This window comes from Carassius carassius, chromosome 32 (assembly GCF_963082965.1).
Source record: "Carassius carassius chromosome 32, fCarCar2.1, whole genome shotgun sequence".
Taxonomy (NCBI): domain Eukaryota; kingdom Metazoa; phylum Chordata; class Actinopteri; order Cypriniformes; family Cyprinidae; genus Carassius; species Carassius carassius.
In genome coordinates, this window is record NC_081786.1 from 8758023 (window position 1) to 8774393 (window position 16371).

At 37.4% G+C, this 16371-nt stretch overlaps 1 protein-coding gene and 1 long non-coding RNA gene across 3 annotated transcripts in view; one reads left to right on the plus strand and one right to left on the minus strand.

The window, feature by feature from the left end:
• LOC132113187 (uncharacterized) overlaps positions 1–6920 on the plus strand; it is a 69863-nt gene extending 62943 nt beyond the window's left edge. Inside the window, exons 2-4 of one of the 2 annotated variants that reach the window (XR_009425104.1) lie at positions 5157–5240; positions 6456–6589; positions 6695–6920. This is a non-coding gene — a long non-coding RNA (uncharacterized LOC132113187). The remainder of the gene's footprint in view (positions 1–5156; positions 5241–6455; positions 6590–6694) is intronic. The other variant, XR_009425105.1, reaches the window with a different exon arrangement.
• Positions 6921–9306: 2386 nt separating this feature from the next.
• On the minus strand, positions 9307–15779 carry si:dkey-87k14.1 (leucine-rich repeat transmembrane protein FLRT2). Its single transcript, XM_059520124.1, has 2 exons — positions 15294–15779; positions 9307–12711 (listed from the first exon to the last, which is right to left on the minus strand). Exon 2 carries the CDS (start codon positions 12278–12280, stop codon positions 10292–10294), a length of 1989 nt encoding a protein of 662 aa, XP_059376107.1. The 5' UTR covers positions 12281–12711; positions 15294–15779; the 3' UTR covers positions 9307–10291.
• Positions 15780–16371: the final 592 nt, after the last annotated feature.

Here is a 16371-nt window from a genome sequence, read left to right on the forward strand (position 1 = left end):
CTAAAATAATTTATATTTCATTGTAGATGGATATACAAAAATTTTTCGTGCGGGAGTAGGTCTGCAAATGAGCAACAGTCAGGTGAGAATAAAACGTAGACAGCCTCTCACACACACAATACCACTGTGTTCCCAAGATTCATTTCAGTCATTGAACCCTGCCATTGTTTTAATTGTCTGCCAATTTCCCTGTACATTTTATAAGAAAAAGCAGTGGTATCGTCAAAGGAAAAAATTCCTATCTGAGGTTTGTATGTGAGCATAGAAATGCAAACAGTAAAATGTTGTGTTTGTACTGGAAACATGAGAGCGTGTGTTTGTACAGTGAATGAATCAGGAGGTCTTCATTGTAAAAACAAAACAAAATCGACATTCCCTATTTTCTAGTGGTCACATCCAATAATTATTTTTTTATTACAGTGTTGTATATGGCTCAGTCAGTACTCCTACTCCCATATATGTAATACAGGGAATACAATGGAATAGTGGATTGCAGTAAGGTTAGTAGCACACCACCCTACCCTAATAGTCAAATAATATTTTTTTAATCATACCCTTATTGGGGGCTGAGCCCCCCTAAAATCAAAATCCTGGAATCGCCCCCTGGTATGTATGCTAATGTTAAATCTTTAGCTTAGTTTATCAACCAGGCTGCTTGTTGCTGTAAGTAAATTATGGGCCAGGCCTAACTTCAGGTTGCCAACATTAACCAGTTTCAGAAACAAACAGTGCTGTGCTTAAAAGCTATAGTCAATGCTCAATAAATTCATGATGTTATCAAAGCCAATGAATAGGGTTGCAAAATTCTGGGAATTTTCAAAGTTGGAAAATTTCCATGGGAGTTAACAGGAATATAAGGGAATTAATGGGAATTTACAAAACTGAAAGGTTATTCCTTTATCATTATGGCAGGCTTAGCTTATTTGATTGGTTTCTGAGGGTACAGTTGTCTCGTGTTCTCTGTTCAAAAATAAGTGTTTTAAATTTAAAACTTGCATCAGTATCATGGATCAAAATGTTAGTACACAAACGAACCCGATGTAGCCTAAGGTTTAAAGGTGTTTGATCACAAGTAGGCCAAATGCATCAATTCAGGTGGTGAATGAAAGAACCAGTCATTACTATAATCTGATTTGATTATAGATTTAAACACTATTTATACTTGTTTATAATCAAATAATAAAAAAAATAATAATAATTTTGCTAATCCGCATCGTACAATGGCATGTGTAGGGGGCCCACTGACATTGAGAGTATACAGGGCCCAGAATTTGGTGCTACGCCCCTGATTATGTGTATATGTTGTTGTTTTTTTTTTTTAAGATTTCTAAATATTGTTCTTTTGAAGCTTTTATTCATACTCAAAAAAATGTATCCATAAAAATATTAAACATTACAACTGTTTTTAACATTGACAACATTGATAGTAAAAATGTTTCTTTAGCATAATAGAATGATTTTGAAAATATCATGTGAAACTGAAATAATGGCTTAATACTTTTGAATGGTGGTGTACATTTTGTGGTAGACTTGTTTTCTTTATGCTTGTTTTTTTGACTGTGCAGCCATTATTCAGGGCACATAGGTGACAGTTAAGCGGATGGTGATTGTAGTGCATTAGTTTATTTCCTAGTTTTCTATAACCCTAGAGAGAGACAACAAACCTAACCTCCCACCCAAACAAACCCCAGAGGAGCCGGTCAGCTACAGTACCACACACAATACCAGCAATTTACGGCTTAACGTCTCCTGACACAGGCGGGAAGTTCCTGAGGAAACAAAACTGCATTACACAAACGAGGTGTTTTGGAGCAATCCACTGCAAATGTAGTTGCGGACTAACCACAGAGGAATTCATAATAGTACATCTGTCGCTGTCAAGCCCAAGATACATGATAAACAAACATCTAACTAGAAAACATCAACTATAATGTTAGATTTTGTGCACACAAAATATATGCACCCTTACTTATTAAAAATATTTTTTTTTTTATCAGATAAATTATTGCTTAGTTCTGTTTTTCATTCTGAATGAAAGCTACAATCTACCAAAAAAAAAAAAAAATCTCAGGATTTATAGTCTACACAAAAATATCTTTTATTTTGCGTAATGAATCCATCTGAATTAGTCTGTGAAATAGCATTCTGAGTTTGCCGAGATTAAGAACTGGCACTACTGTAAAACATGACATTTTTTAGCAGTGACTGCACATGCATTTTAAGATCACACAGCTGAGCTCAGATGTAGCTGCTCTTCTGTTCCTGAAGGCCCTGTAAGCAGTAATCCGATTGGGAAGATTACACAAACATATTTCTCAACCTTTCATTTAAAGCAAACGCACACAGCTGAGCACCGCATCCCTGTCGACAAAATACTGTGATATTTCTTTTGCTCGTAACGTAATATTTTCTCTGAAAAATTCACAGAAGGTCAGCTTAGTATTACAATTGCCTTTTTGTTGCCCAGAGCCACATCCACAAACATGAGCTGTGTCTACCGTGTTTTGTAGTGAATCCTGTTTGAAGTCGACACATGTGGCCTTAAGATGTATTCGGACACTTTTTGTATGCCTCATCCATGCTTAGTTACTAAACTCATTGATTTTATTACCAAATCTTAGACGATTTATGCAACCTAACTCTTAATGAAACTAACTGTATTATCTGTAGTATTTCTCCCTGCTGTCCACAACCAGAACAGAGCTTCTGAAAAGTTGCGAAGGCTGGAAGGGGAAAGCTTCCCATGTTTCTTGTTGTAGATGTTCATTTTTAGACTTTTTTCTTTGCTTTTGTACAAATAAAAAGTTTTTTTTCTTTAGTTTTTTCTCTGTAAGCACCACTGATTACTGACTGTTGTTACTGATTGTTACCATTTGCTTCAAGACTGGCCGCAGTGCAACAGTTGTGGACTTGTCTGTGATCAACTAATCATGAGCTTTGATTGCACAGCAGAGACTATTATTTGCACTCTCTCTTCCTCTCTCTCTGTATCAGGTTTTTACTCTAACCTTCCTTTCTCCCTCACTTTACATTTCAGTCACACTTTTCTCAGTTTAATTATTCCCAGGCAGTTTGGGTGCTGAGTTTCAATCAATTCCCATTATTTAGATTAATCCCCAGCTTTCTTAATTCAGTATAGTTGTGGTTTAAAATTGTGGGTTTAAAGCTATCCTCGAATCCACTTGAAGTGGTGTATATTTCAGCTCAGTGTACTCAACAGCTCATGTTATTGGTGACTCTCCTAAGGAAATGGGTTGTTGAGTCACAACAAACTGAGTCACTCACACTGAGAGCAGGTAAAAATATTACAGTGAATATTAAAGGTGCAGTGTGTAATTTCTGCATTATCAAACTACTAATGAAATGCAACTAATGGAAAATAATCTGTTTATTTATATTCACAGAAGATATTTTGGCAAATGTTGGGATCCGGACAGTTGATGAGCACCATTGACTTCCATAGTATTTTTTTTTTTTCCCCTAAATATGGAAGTCAGAAGTGCTCATCAACTGTTCAGATCCCAACATTTTACAAAATATCTTCTTTTGTGTTCAACAGAAGAAAGAAACTCAGGTTTGGAACAAGGGGGGAGTGAGTAAATGATCACAGAATTTTTATTCTGAAAGTGAACTACTCCTTTAATAATATATAATATCGAAACATGGCAACCATTCACTTTAGTGGGGAAATTTTGTGTTGAAACTCTTGAGTTCTCATTAAAAGAGTGTCGGCCCTCCAAGGAGTAACTGTAATAACATGGATATAAGGGCCAGTGGGCAGAGGAAGGAGATCTCAGGGTCAGGGGTGTGTTGGTTTGTGGGAATGTTGGCTTGGAGCTTCTCAGTATCTTCATTTGATGCTGATTTGATTCAAATGACTTCTTGGATGTTGCCTTATGGGTTTCTCATTAAGCATTAGCATTGACAGAATTGGGCGTGGGCAGTCATTCCAGATCAGTAGAGGCAGGAAATCTTAGTAATAAAAAAGCAATCTGCCTTTGCAATATCAGGTCATAGAAAGGGAAAAAGAAGGAAATTATTAGTTTAGAGATACCATAGCATTTCTTTTGGTCCTGGTGATATAGAAATGATTATATGACATTGTTAGAATCATTTTGTGCAACTTTTTATTTTCTCTTCTTCCAGCATTGGATTCATATTTAGCTTAGATTATTATTTAGATGTATTATTTAGTTTTGTGTTAATTAGTTATTAGTATTATATATTTTTATATTTAATAATTTATTCTGTAATGTATAATAATACTGCAATGTTTGAATGTGTATGTGTGTATAGTTCTTCAGAAAAGTGTTGTGTGTGTGTATGTATATATATATATATACACATACACAATGTGTGTGTGTGTGCAACTAAATTTATATAATAATTAATATGTGAATTATTTTTTTAACAATAATATTAATAGTAATAAAAGCTGTAGAAATGGATTTAAATCTCACTCTGTTGATTTATTCCAGGAAAATATGCACACACGTAGTTGTTTTCTGCTTAATTCCTGTATTCCTCTGCTTGTTTAAATGTTGCTTTTGCACTGACATTTCAGGAAGTTTTGACATTACAGACTGCGCACTTCTAAACTATATCCAAAAATATAAGGCAGAAGTTTATGCAGTGAGAAGCAGAGAAGACACCACAGTCACATTTTTCTACTACAGGAAACATAATCGAACATCTTTCAATAAATGCCCTGTAGAAGATGAATAAGACAATTATACGTGAGCTTTGGGCAAATGGATGAACACATCCTACTGCTGTTAGACTGCCTGCAGTTTTATTGTAGACACAATGCACCACATTAGCTTTCATTGCTTGATTATTGTGTTCAGGCAATAATTTGAAACATAAATTGTTGGAAAGACTTTTGTGTCTAATATTTGCCTCGCAAGCCAGTTAGAGGGAAATGTAATTATTGATAATTGCACAAGGACATAGTGTCTTTTTTTCTCCACCGCAGCCTATAAAAAGTGAAATATGAGAATGATAGTGCACACGAGTTCATGCATGAGCTGTATAGTCATGCATGTTTGAGTTCATACAACAGGTCATACAGGCAAAAGAGGCTCATCATCAGTATCCCCAGCAACAACGTGGCAGATAAGTATCAGATCAATCCAAAATATGTAATTTTCTTACAGATCTATCAAACAGGGCTGTCTAATGAAGAGAACAAGTGCTGTGCGGTGCACATTAGGAGAAGATCAGTCCAGCAATTCATTCAGGTGATGCTCTGCCTGCAGGGAACTGCACACCCCTGTTGCATAATTTAGTTGGGGCTCTTAGACATCATTATTTGTTATTCAAATTCTGAAAGAATCGAGAACGTCCAACAAATTCTCCTTTGATTTGGTCATTATGTCATAGGTGGTGTCATTTCCATAGCAAACCTAAAAGTTGTAAAACAGCAGTGCTTTTTCACATTTTATGATGCATTAACCTTTTAATTTGTAGCCACATTTCTAATGAGACTATGGAGCTCACAGCTGACTTGTAATTAGTCAGCATTATGCAGTCAATACCAGTTCATTCCATTTATATTGGCTCTTAAACAAAAGCTTAATCCTTAAAATAATTGGACATGCAATTGTACACAACCAAATCATGGTGTTTTTTTAAACGCCCAGTATGCAAAACAATAAATTGCATTATTCTGGAAGACAACTGAAGGAAAAACTGTATTGAAACCATCTCACTGTTGCTAATTTATGAAGTGAAGTGAAGTGACATTCAGCCAAGTATGGTGACCCATACTCAGAATTTGTGCTCTGCATTTAACCCATCCGAAGTGCACACACACAGAGCAGTGAACACGCACACACTGTGAGCACACACCCGGAGCAGTGGGCAGCCATTTATGCTGTGGCGCCCGGGGAGCAGTTGGGGGTTCGATGCCTTGCTCAAGGGCACCTAAGTCGTGGTATTGAAGGTGGAGAGAGAACTGTACATGCACTCCCCCCACCCACAATTCCTGCCGGCCCGGGACTCGAACTCACAACCTTTCGATTTATTGTTTTGTAAATGCTGAATGCCTTGCATTTTGAGTTTTACGGTTTTAACATTATGCTTATATTATGCTTAATAAATATTAATGCATATTCGTTAATACGTATTTTTTAATAAATGCTTGTTCATTGCTAATGATACCTAAACCTTTGAATCTAATTGTCTTGTTTTTTTAACAATCCACTTCCATTTTTAATGATTTATACCACCGTACCGTGTGTTTGAATATGGCTTATTATGTTATTAAAGGCAAACAATGGATTTGCTGACCCCTGAATCAAATTGTAATGATCAGAGGTCTAACTCCGGAAACCAGCAATCATGGCAATAAGTGTGAAACCTGTCAATATTAGCACATCTTGCTGTTGAAGTCTGGCCTGTTGTTATGATCAATTATTTTTAACTTTGCTTGTTATTCACATGTTGTGATGCAGAAAAAGAATACCCTTACTGCAAACGTATGACACTACTCAAAGTCGTGGCGGCTTGGGAAGCAGATTGGAAACATTTATGGATTGCATTTTGGTTCCTCGAGCTCTTTTGATGCTGCACAGCTTTGCACAATAGGGTAGGTGGGTAATTTGTTCAGCTGACTTGGTTTCCACTATTGGCTCACGTTACGCTGTGTTTATTCAATTCATTCCTACACACCCAACTGTTTCTTTCACCTTAGGGTGCAGCTCAGACCCATTGTGACAGATCAGGTCCCAAGAACCCTCTGGCATGCAGAAATTAATATCCCAGCCTGCCACCCACGTCCATCTGCCATCACAGCATCCCTCAATCCATCTCCATGTCCATCTTGGAGAAATCACGTTGGTAAATGACCTCCTTTAACACCAGAGGTCATAAACTTATTATGGAATATTCTAGATACAATACAAATTAAACTCAATTGACAGGATTTGTGGCATAATGATTGTTTTGTTTTACAAAGAAATAAATAAAAAATATCCAGGCCAATTTTTGGAAGAATTTAAAAGTGAGGCACTTGCATAAATGATACACAAGTTTTAAGGAATTAAAAATTTAAGTTGTTAAAATGTTTTCATCATTTTTACAGACCATTTTAGAGTTTTGTCATTGTGTTTTTTGTTTAAATCTTGTGTGGGTATACTTTGGAAATCTTTTATTATTATGTAATTCACATTATGTTCAAGTGTTGTCAAACATCTAAACCAGGAATACATATATAGATATAAATTCTTCCACCTCAGAAAATATTTTGTTGTTCTTGTGGGCATATTTATAAAAGTGTTTTCAAATTTGCAAATTGATTTTTGCTTTTTAAAAGCATTTTTGTTGATGATGTTGTTGTTGTAATCCACACTATGCCACTGTCAAATCATCTTAACCAGGAATCACTATGAAAGGTGTGAGTTTTTCCATTACAGAAAATCTACAAAAAAATGTATTAAAAAAAAAAAAAAAAAAAATAATAATTCACCAGCCTGCAGTGAAGAGAATAGCTTTCCGAGATGGGCGTATGGACACTGGCAATAATAATGGAATTGCTGTATGAATTGATTGTAATGAAGCGTGCAGTCAGATGGTTCTCTCCAATATTTGTTTATGATTACAAATGGGTGCTGCTCTGAACTCATAAAGCAGTTCAGCACTCCTGGCCTTTCTCTGGGTCTCTGCAGTGGGACAGCGAGAGGTAAAGAATGATGGTTTATTCTCTAGCTCATTTAGAGTTGACCACACAGCTGGAGGGCCCAGATGTACCGATTTAATGGCTAATTACTGTCTCTCACACACACTGCCTGATGGGAGTGAAAGGTCATGCTGAGGAGCTCCGGGTGTGAGTTTATTGTGTTATTTATGCATGCAAATTATTAGCCACAAAATTGCACTACTCAGATACTGTGAAGCCAAACTAATGATGCAATCCATCAAAAAATAACCCAGTTCTATCCATTCAGTATATGGTGTAATTGTAGACCCTTTTAGTGATAAAGAAAGATAGAATGACATTTTATTATCCATGAATTTCTAGGAAAGAATGTTTCAATATGCATGCTTGGCATAACTTTTAGGTAACACTGTATGATGAGCTTCATTTTGTTAACATTTTTAATTAATGCAATCTGATTGGTCAATTGCAGAATTCATGGGTCTGATATTTCAATTATTTACTGTTGTCTGTGGCAACTCTGTAACCAAAAACGGTGCTTTGACATCTTTCACATCACACCGCAGACTCACTTTCACTTGCTCTAATTCTAATGTCTCAGTTATCGATTGTAGTAAAAATTTCCTCAGAGGACTTAAGCATTAATAGTACTGTAATATTGTTGTTCGGTTTGTTGCTAGTATTATTTTATATGTTGTAACAGCCTTTTTTTTTTTCTTTAGTCAAACTTTTTGGAAAATATACAGTGCAAATTATATATAATGAAAAAAATTAACTCTAGTTATGATAGACGAACAATAAACAATACTTTTGACATTTCAAGTTGTATGAATTTACATTTAATAAACAAAATGAACTTTGAGCATATTTACAAATTACCATTTATCCTTGATTTAATAAATGTTATAAATTCCTGTTTATTGTTAGTTCATGATATTAACTGATGTTAATGAATTTAACCTGACTGTAAGTGCTACCAATGTTGTAAACAAAGGTAGACATGTTTTAGACCATTGGTGATCAGTCACACACATCACCTTTTGATAAATGAGGCAAGCATTATGTGAGTTATGAGTACTTATAAATCGCTTCACACATACATATCATAAATGCTAAAGCCATGATATAAAGAGACAAAATGGCATGTATCACACATTCGAATGGTTTGGATGTGGAAAACGGGCCAGATCAGGCGAAGAATTGTCGTAAAACTGGTCAGTGGGAGTATTAACCCTAGAGCCTTGTTTATTGCTGTGCTATGGCTCATTGACACCTGCTCAGAGCTCTGAGAAGATCTCATTTCAAAGCTATAATAATGCTGCAATCTTCACTTGCTGCTGGGGAGTGTACTGGGTGTGCAGCTAAGACATGGAAAGAAATAACAAAGTTACAAATTCTACCTAACTGCATTATGTTAATTTGAGCAAAATGTCAAAATCGTTGTAGGGCACATGTGAATTTCAAAGGACATATTTAAATGTATTTTTTAGTTCTGATTAGTAAAACCATAATTCCAGCTTTTAACAATTAAGATGAATAGTGTTGAGGTTTTTAGAATGCAGGCACATGTATTTCCTAGCAAGCACAGAATGTTCCCTTAAGGTTAGTGCATGCTTCACATTTGGTTATTTACTTAAAAAAAAAAAAAAAAAAAAATTCCTAATGTTCTAAGAGCTTTTGTTTTAGGTGTACTGTAAACTAATAAGGAAACCAGCCTTTAAAAACCTTAAGCTAGGTTCAGTTATTTTCCATATGATTTAAATGTGTAAAACATTAGAGAAGATCCCTAAAATCTGTCAATTAAAGTGGACCTGTAACACAATGACTTAACTGTATTCATAAGGATTTTCTAACAAAAATTAATGTAGCACACAAGAAAATGTCAAAAGTGTAGCCTCCTCCAGCATGCATGAATGCAATTATTATGCAAATGTTGAATAACAGCACTAAATAAAGTTTAGATATTCTGTGTTGAAGCTAGTTTGCTCATCGAAGTAGATCTGCTGCAGTGTGAGAAAGAAATTCGAAAATTGTATGTCTCTGTACAGGAGGACAGTGAAGGAAATCAGCCCTGATGCTGAATTTCACAATATAATTCTAGTCCTGCATCGACCGAGGTTTGTTTTCAGCTGTTTGGCAGGAACTGTTTGCATTCAGTCCTTGTGAACTGAGCTGTTAAGTTAAGATGTGAGATGCTGGATCAGAGAGTATAGCTTGAGGTATCAAATTAATATTGGAGATGAGAACAGATGCCACCTTGTGGTGCTGGTGAGAACTGCTCACTCTTCCTTAATTTCTTTTAAACAGACAACACACCGTCCTTCCATTCCATACTTCATTTCCTCCTTTTACAAATATATAGTGTAAAATAACGGAGCACTTGACCTTGATTTGTGCTTAAAGATGGCTGATTGCTAATACTGATTGCTCACTTACTATATCTTCATGAGCTTGGATTGTAGCAATACAACATAGAAACTAAATATTCATAAATCATTTTAGTTTTACTAAGCAATAAAAAAGGAAGGCGATATTGTTCAGAATATAAATTACATATTATACAGTCTGTCTTTTCAAATACAGTGCGTTTAAGAGTCAGATCTAAATACAAAGGATGTTATCTGTTTAAAATCATCATTTATGGCATGTATCAGACTCTGGAACACTGTTTTTGCAGTACTCTGTGCTATTGTTTCTCCTTTGAGAGTCTCTGAATCCAACACCCCCATTAGGGGTGTAAATCGGCTGAATACGAAAGTCCCCCTTAAGCAGCTGTTCGTTATTCAAAGAAACTATCTGAAAGCTAGTTTCAGTCATTTCTAGAATAGAGTTATCCTTTTTGGTCCCTGCTTCGCAGTAGTCATCTTTTCTTCTGCCCCGACTGTATTTCCATTTTGATGACTCTGACCTTCCCTTCTTGTGCATGTGCCAGCAGAATATGCTCAACAGAACCACCAGGACCACAAGCACCGCCCCGCCAATCAGGCCAGCCAGCAGGAAAGGCGAGCTGGGGTCCTGCTGGGTGGCCTGCTCCGGCCCAGTGGCGTTATCACCAGAGTGAAATGAAGCAGACTTTGTCGTCACCTCTGAGCAAATTGTATCGTCTCCGGGGTGGTAATTATTGAACGCGTCCAGCGGATCCACGCAAATACGATAGGTTGACTTGGGCTCCAGGGTTGTCAGTGTGATTCCCTCACGTTCGCCCTGCACGAGCGACTCCTGCATAGGGCTGGTTATCAAACTGTAACCGAGCTTGACCCAGGTCACCTTATAGGCCGTGACGGTGAATGTCGACACCCAGCTTACCTGAATGCATGAACTGTTTAGCACTGCAAAGGAAACTCTCAGCGATTCCTGCATTGAGCCGACCGGGTCATTCGTTCTCTGCTCTCCATCTTTGCCTGTAGTTGGTGGTGGAAGCGTCAGACGTGGAGGGCTGGGTGTAGGCCGGGAGCGTGCGGGTGTAAAAGCCATTTGAGTGGCTGACTCAGCGGTAGAGGAAGAGAGCAGTGTGGGCTGTGGGACTGTGGCGGTGCTGTTAGGACACTGGATGAGCTCCAGGGTTAGCTCTCTGATTACCATGCCACGTACCCTCTCTGGTTTCTGGCACATGAAGCCACGGACATTGAGGGTAGCTGGCAGGGACTTTAACCACAGTATGACCCATTTAATGTTGCAGTCACAGAGCCAAAGGTTGTTTCGAACAGTGAGCTGTCTCAGACTGTGGAGGCCGTCAAAGACCCCCTGTGTGAGAGACTGCAGCTGGTTGTTTGAAATATCCAGTCTCTCCAAGTGATGGAGGCCACGAAAGGCCGTCAAAGGAATCTCATTCATCTGATTATCCTGCAAGTTGAGCTTGACTAGAAACTCGGCTGGCAGATTAGGAGGAGGAACTGTGAGGGAGTTACGCGCCAACGACAAGGTTTTGAGATTAACGAGGGTCTGGAGAGCCCCGGGGGCGATGCCCTCGTCTGTGAGCAAGTTCCCATCCAGGAGGAGGAGCTCAAGGCCCGTCACATTCTCAAACGCATTCTCGGCTATAAATGCAATGCGGTTCTCATCGAGCCGCAGCTCTCTCAGTTCCTCGGGCAGCCCGATGGGAACGCTGCTCAGGTGGTTCTTGGTAAGGAATAGGGTCTTGAGACTGATGGCCTCCCTGAAGGCCCCCTCCTCCACACCCACGGTGGAGATGGAGTTGTCATCCATATAGAGCTCCTCCAGGCGTAGCAGCTGTGCCAGGGCAGCCCGGGACACCGTCTGAATGTTATTCTCCTGCAGGTGGAGCACCCGCACATTTTTGGGAAGATTGAGAGGGAATTCATCAAGCTGGTTGCCATAGAGATACACCGTCTCCACAGAGGCAACATTGTGCATTTCCAGAGGAAATCCAGCATTGTTGATTTGATTGTTGTGGAGGTAGAGGGTCTTATAACCCTCTCCTAGCCCCAGAGGCACTGAGGTTAGACTCCTCTCATTGCAGTAAACAAAAGTCCTGTCACACCGGCACTCCTCTGGACAGGTTGTGGCCCAGGAGAAATGCATGTGAAGGCCCAGAAGTATTGGTATCCACGGGCTGATCAGAGTAGGTAGGTCTTTATTCCACATTCGGATCTGTACCTCCATTTTGTAAAACTTTGCAAACTTTCAGACAGCAACAACAGTGCACGTAATTAAAAAGGGTGAAAAAAAATCTAATAAAATCCACCACACTGGAGTTCTTAGCGGATCTCGAAGCTCGTCTCGGTGGAGAGTTGGCGATGTTAAAGTCGCTGGGTAATCCTTCTGTAATTGCCTGTCCTAAGCTCCCCAACACAAGAGCAATAGTCTCATTAACTCATGCGACTCCCTCTCATCCCTCCGTCCAAGCTTGGGCTGGAAATGATAGCAGAGCTCATCACATTGTCACTCTGAGTTTAAGGAGGGACGATTTCAAAGTGTGAGGGCCGGAGCAGCAAGTATGGAGGACTCATCGAAGACGACCTCCTCTCTCGTCACAGCTGGACGATTCTCGTAAGGCACGACCTTCCTCACAAGTAGCATTTTGAGCCCCTTCCCTATTTTAACAGAAAATAAAAATAGATGAGATGTTATTTCAATGTCAAAACCATCTGCATGTTTTTTATTTCTGAAATGTTTTTACAGGAAAATGTGTGTCTGTATATCTCAAAAATTTGGTTTCAACATCATTCAAGTGAAATAAGTTTACTACAGTGGCCCTTAGTATTTCACTGAAACATAAACAGTAATAATCCATTTGAATTTACAGTGATTTTACCATACCCAAACCCCTTACTTGTGGCAAAATTATTATTCAATAATATTATTCAATATTATTCAATACAGATTCAAGTGGATTATTGCAACAGTTCAATAAAGACATTTAAATCTTTATTGTTCAATAACAATAAGTTATTCTACTAGTTATAAACTATTCTTTTTTTTAAGTAGGCCTATTTAATATATTGCATTATCTTCACTGTAGGCTGTTTACGGTTGCCAAGTAACATGGCAACTTACTGCATAAATAATAACATTGAATGTGTAAACATAGCACATTCAATCATAATTCAGAGCTTGAACTATCTGCTTTTATAAAATGGATTTAAATTAAATTTACATATTAAGAAAAAAAGACATTCATAGAAAAAAAGAAAGAAATAGCAGCAAGCAATAAAGCAGGACACTGCTTCACACTTGCTCTCTGTGAGGAGAGAGTGGTGACTGGCGACATCAGCATCTCTGAGCTCTCAGACTTGTAAAGGGCACTGAGGTGTTTAATCTGTCAAATGCCACGATGATGGACAGGTCTGTTCTCCAATGCTCTGGCACAGAGTTCCCCTCTCAGTAATAATGATTCTGAACCTGGGGACAGTGAGAACTGCTCTATTAAATCAGTAAAGCGTGCATGAGTCTGAACGGCAAAGAAACGGCTCTTTCCATGATACAAAACATACAATATAGTCAATAAGACACAGGCATCTCTCTGATTCCTCTCATGAGATGCATCTGCCATTTTAGCAGCTGTCTCCTTCCTGCACAAACTGATCAATTATACTGAATTATAGGTTGGATCATTGTGCATTTTACATGGTAGAGAATAAATATTACAAGTTATGTAATCATGTCAGGTTACAAGATGTAATGAATATCAGCCTGATGGCTTGAATATTGCTATTGGATGTGCTGATTTCACAAATTAATTTTGTTGTAGCCATTTTGAATATCATTGCATTTTAATAATCTTCATCGTGGCCTCACATGTCCTCACCTATTCCTCACCATCTATTAACTGTCTGCAGTTTGTGTACTGTATTTTGTATTATTGTTCTATATTGCTTTTGCACCATATTTAGTGTATATTGTTTTGTCTAGACTATCTCATGCAGAATGCTGTACCTACTGTACAGTTTCACTGGCCTTGTTGTATACATATAAAAATTATGTCCTATTCTATTCTAAAATTTTGTGAAAAAAAGTGCTTTCATATTATGTTGCTGTATATCTCATATCTAATTTCTGAAGAAATTATCTTACAGGATTTTTTTTCTTTCTTATATTATTTTTTCTTTTGATTTATATAGTATAATATATTGATGTATAATAGTGAAAGCCATTTGTTAGCTTGTTGGCTACACTGATCCATGATTTCAACTATCATTCTACAATGGTGTTCAGGTTTTGTTCATTGAATAACTCTTAGAGAACGGCTCAAGTGCAAACAGCTGATTTGAGCAGTGGTGTGGTTATGCACACATGGAAAATCACACGTGGAAGTGCTTGACATCTTACTGCTTTAAACACACTTATGAAATGTTCGCTTTACCTCTTTCTCTCTCTATTTGTGAGAGCTTTTGCTCTTTTTACACTCTATAAAATATTGTATTATATATATATATATATATATATATATTATAAATACTACATAACCTGTAAACTGGTTAAATGCAAGTTATCCTATATGTTAACAAATATATTAGAATTATATTATATGGTAATTTTACTGTATTCTTTTTTTCTTTTGGAAGTGAAAAGTAGGAATATGAATATGTGTGTTCTGATGGCGTATTGGGTTTGTGTAGGTAACTGTGAGACTGAGCCTTGTCTATGCATATTTATTAGTCATGGTTTATATTGAGGCCAATTTTGAATTTTGTTTAACTTTAATCTATAATTGTATATATATATATATATATATATATATATATATATATATATATATATATATATATATATATATTGTGCTCAGTACATTACAAGGTACACAGCAGATTTTAGTAGTCAGTGTAGACTGACATTTTAAAAGAGTAGATGGCATACAATACAGTCATGAACTGCAAAATATAGCTATACAGGCACCAAATGTCATCCCGTAAATATTCACCAGATACCATGCCTAAAATTTTCTGTAAATTTATCAGCGTTTTTTCGTGTTACTGTTGTTTTAAATCTACTTATAAGACAATTGTTCAAATGTAATTTAGGAGTAGCATATATAACGGCTGTTATGTAAGAAGTTTCTCGCAAGCGCGCAATTAATTAAATCTAGAAATTAATTTGCAAAAACTAACAGTTCCTTGTCTTTGCTCTCTAAAAGGTCTTCTTTTATTTATTTATTTATTTATTTATTATACCTTACCTTTTCTGAAGAGGCTTCGACCCATCTAGGCAGCATTTTAAAGTCTTCTAGTCTCTTCTCCGGTATGAGTTCTCAGAATAAACATCCCCCAGATAAACTAAAATATAATTCCAGACCCCCAACAGAGTCAGCTTGGCGATCCTTTAGTCCGGATGGTCTAAAAAGCATCATTTTATCTAGCATTTGATCCTGGGGAGGATTTCAAGTGTCTGCGCATCATGATGCGCTCGAGAGCCGCTGCTTCAATCCCGCTGATGCGCTCCCGAGTTCCGTGCTTCCTTCACCAAATGCCCGGAGCGCGCTGGACTCCCCACTCTCTCTCTCTCTCTCTCTCTCTCTCTCTCCCTCTCTCTCACACACACACACACACACACATTCACACTCCTCTCACTGTCTTACAACCAAAGATATTACAGTTCTTCTTGATTGAGGTCCGATTCCTCTACCATAATTGGTCTGATTGTTTATGCACTGCGCTCGTTTCCCTTTGGAACCTATGGGAGGAATTGCAGTAATGAATTAATTTGATTGCTCTCTCTCTCTCTCTCTCTCTCTGCCCTTTTATTTTCTGTTGTGCTCTCGGTGCGTTTAGAATTCGCTATTCACTTTAATTATGAATATGTGTATATATGTGTGTGTGTGTGTGCGTGTGTGTGTGTGTGTGTGTGTGTGTGTGTGTGTGTGTGTGTATTAATATGTATATTTGATTTATTACTTTTAATTATTGATGTAATTATCTGAGGCTCCACAATTATCGACCGATGATCAATAGCATGGTTATTAAAAATTACAATTACATAATTCCGTTTCAATATATTTGTTGTCTAATAATTAGTAGTAACCAGAACCATTGAGAAACAGTTGCTACACTCCCGTAGGCTTCCATAGGAACCGAAAACTTAATTGCGACCATAACCAGATGCTACAGCAGTTGTAATATTTAAAATTTTAGTCTCTCTGCAATCTTTCTGTCCCTGTAGGAGGTTGAATGAGTTTAAGTAAAGATTGCCCATTAAAGAAGAACAATAAATAAATTTGCTGAATGCAACTGATTACCTTTTTTTAAAGAAGATGATGC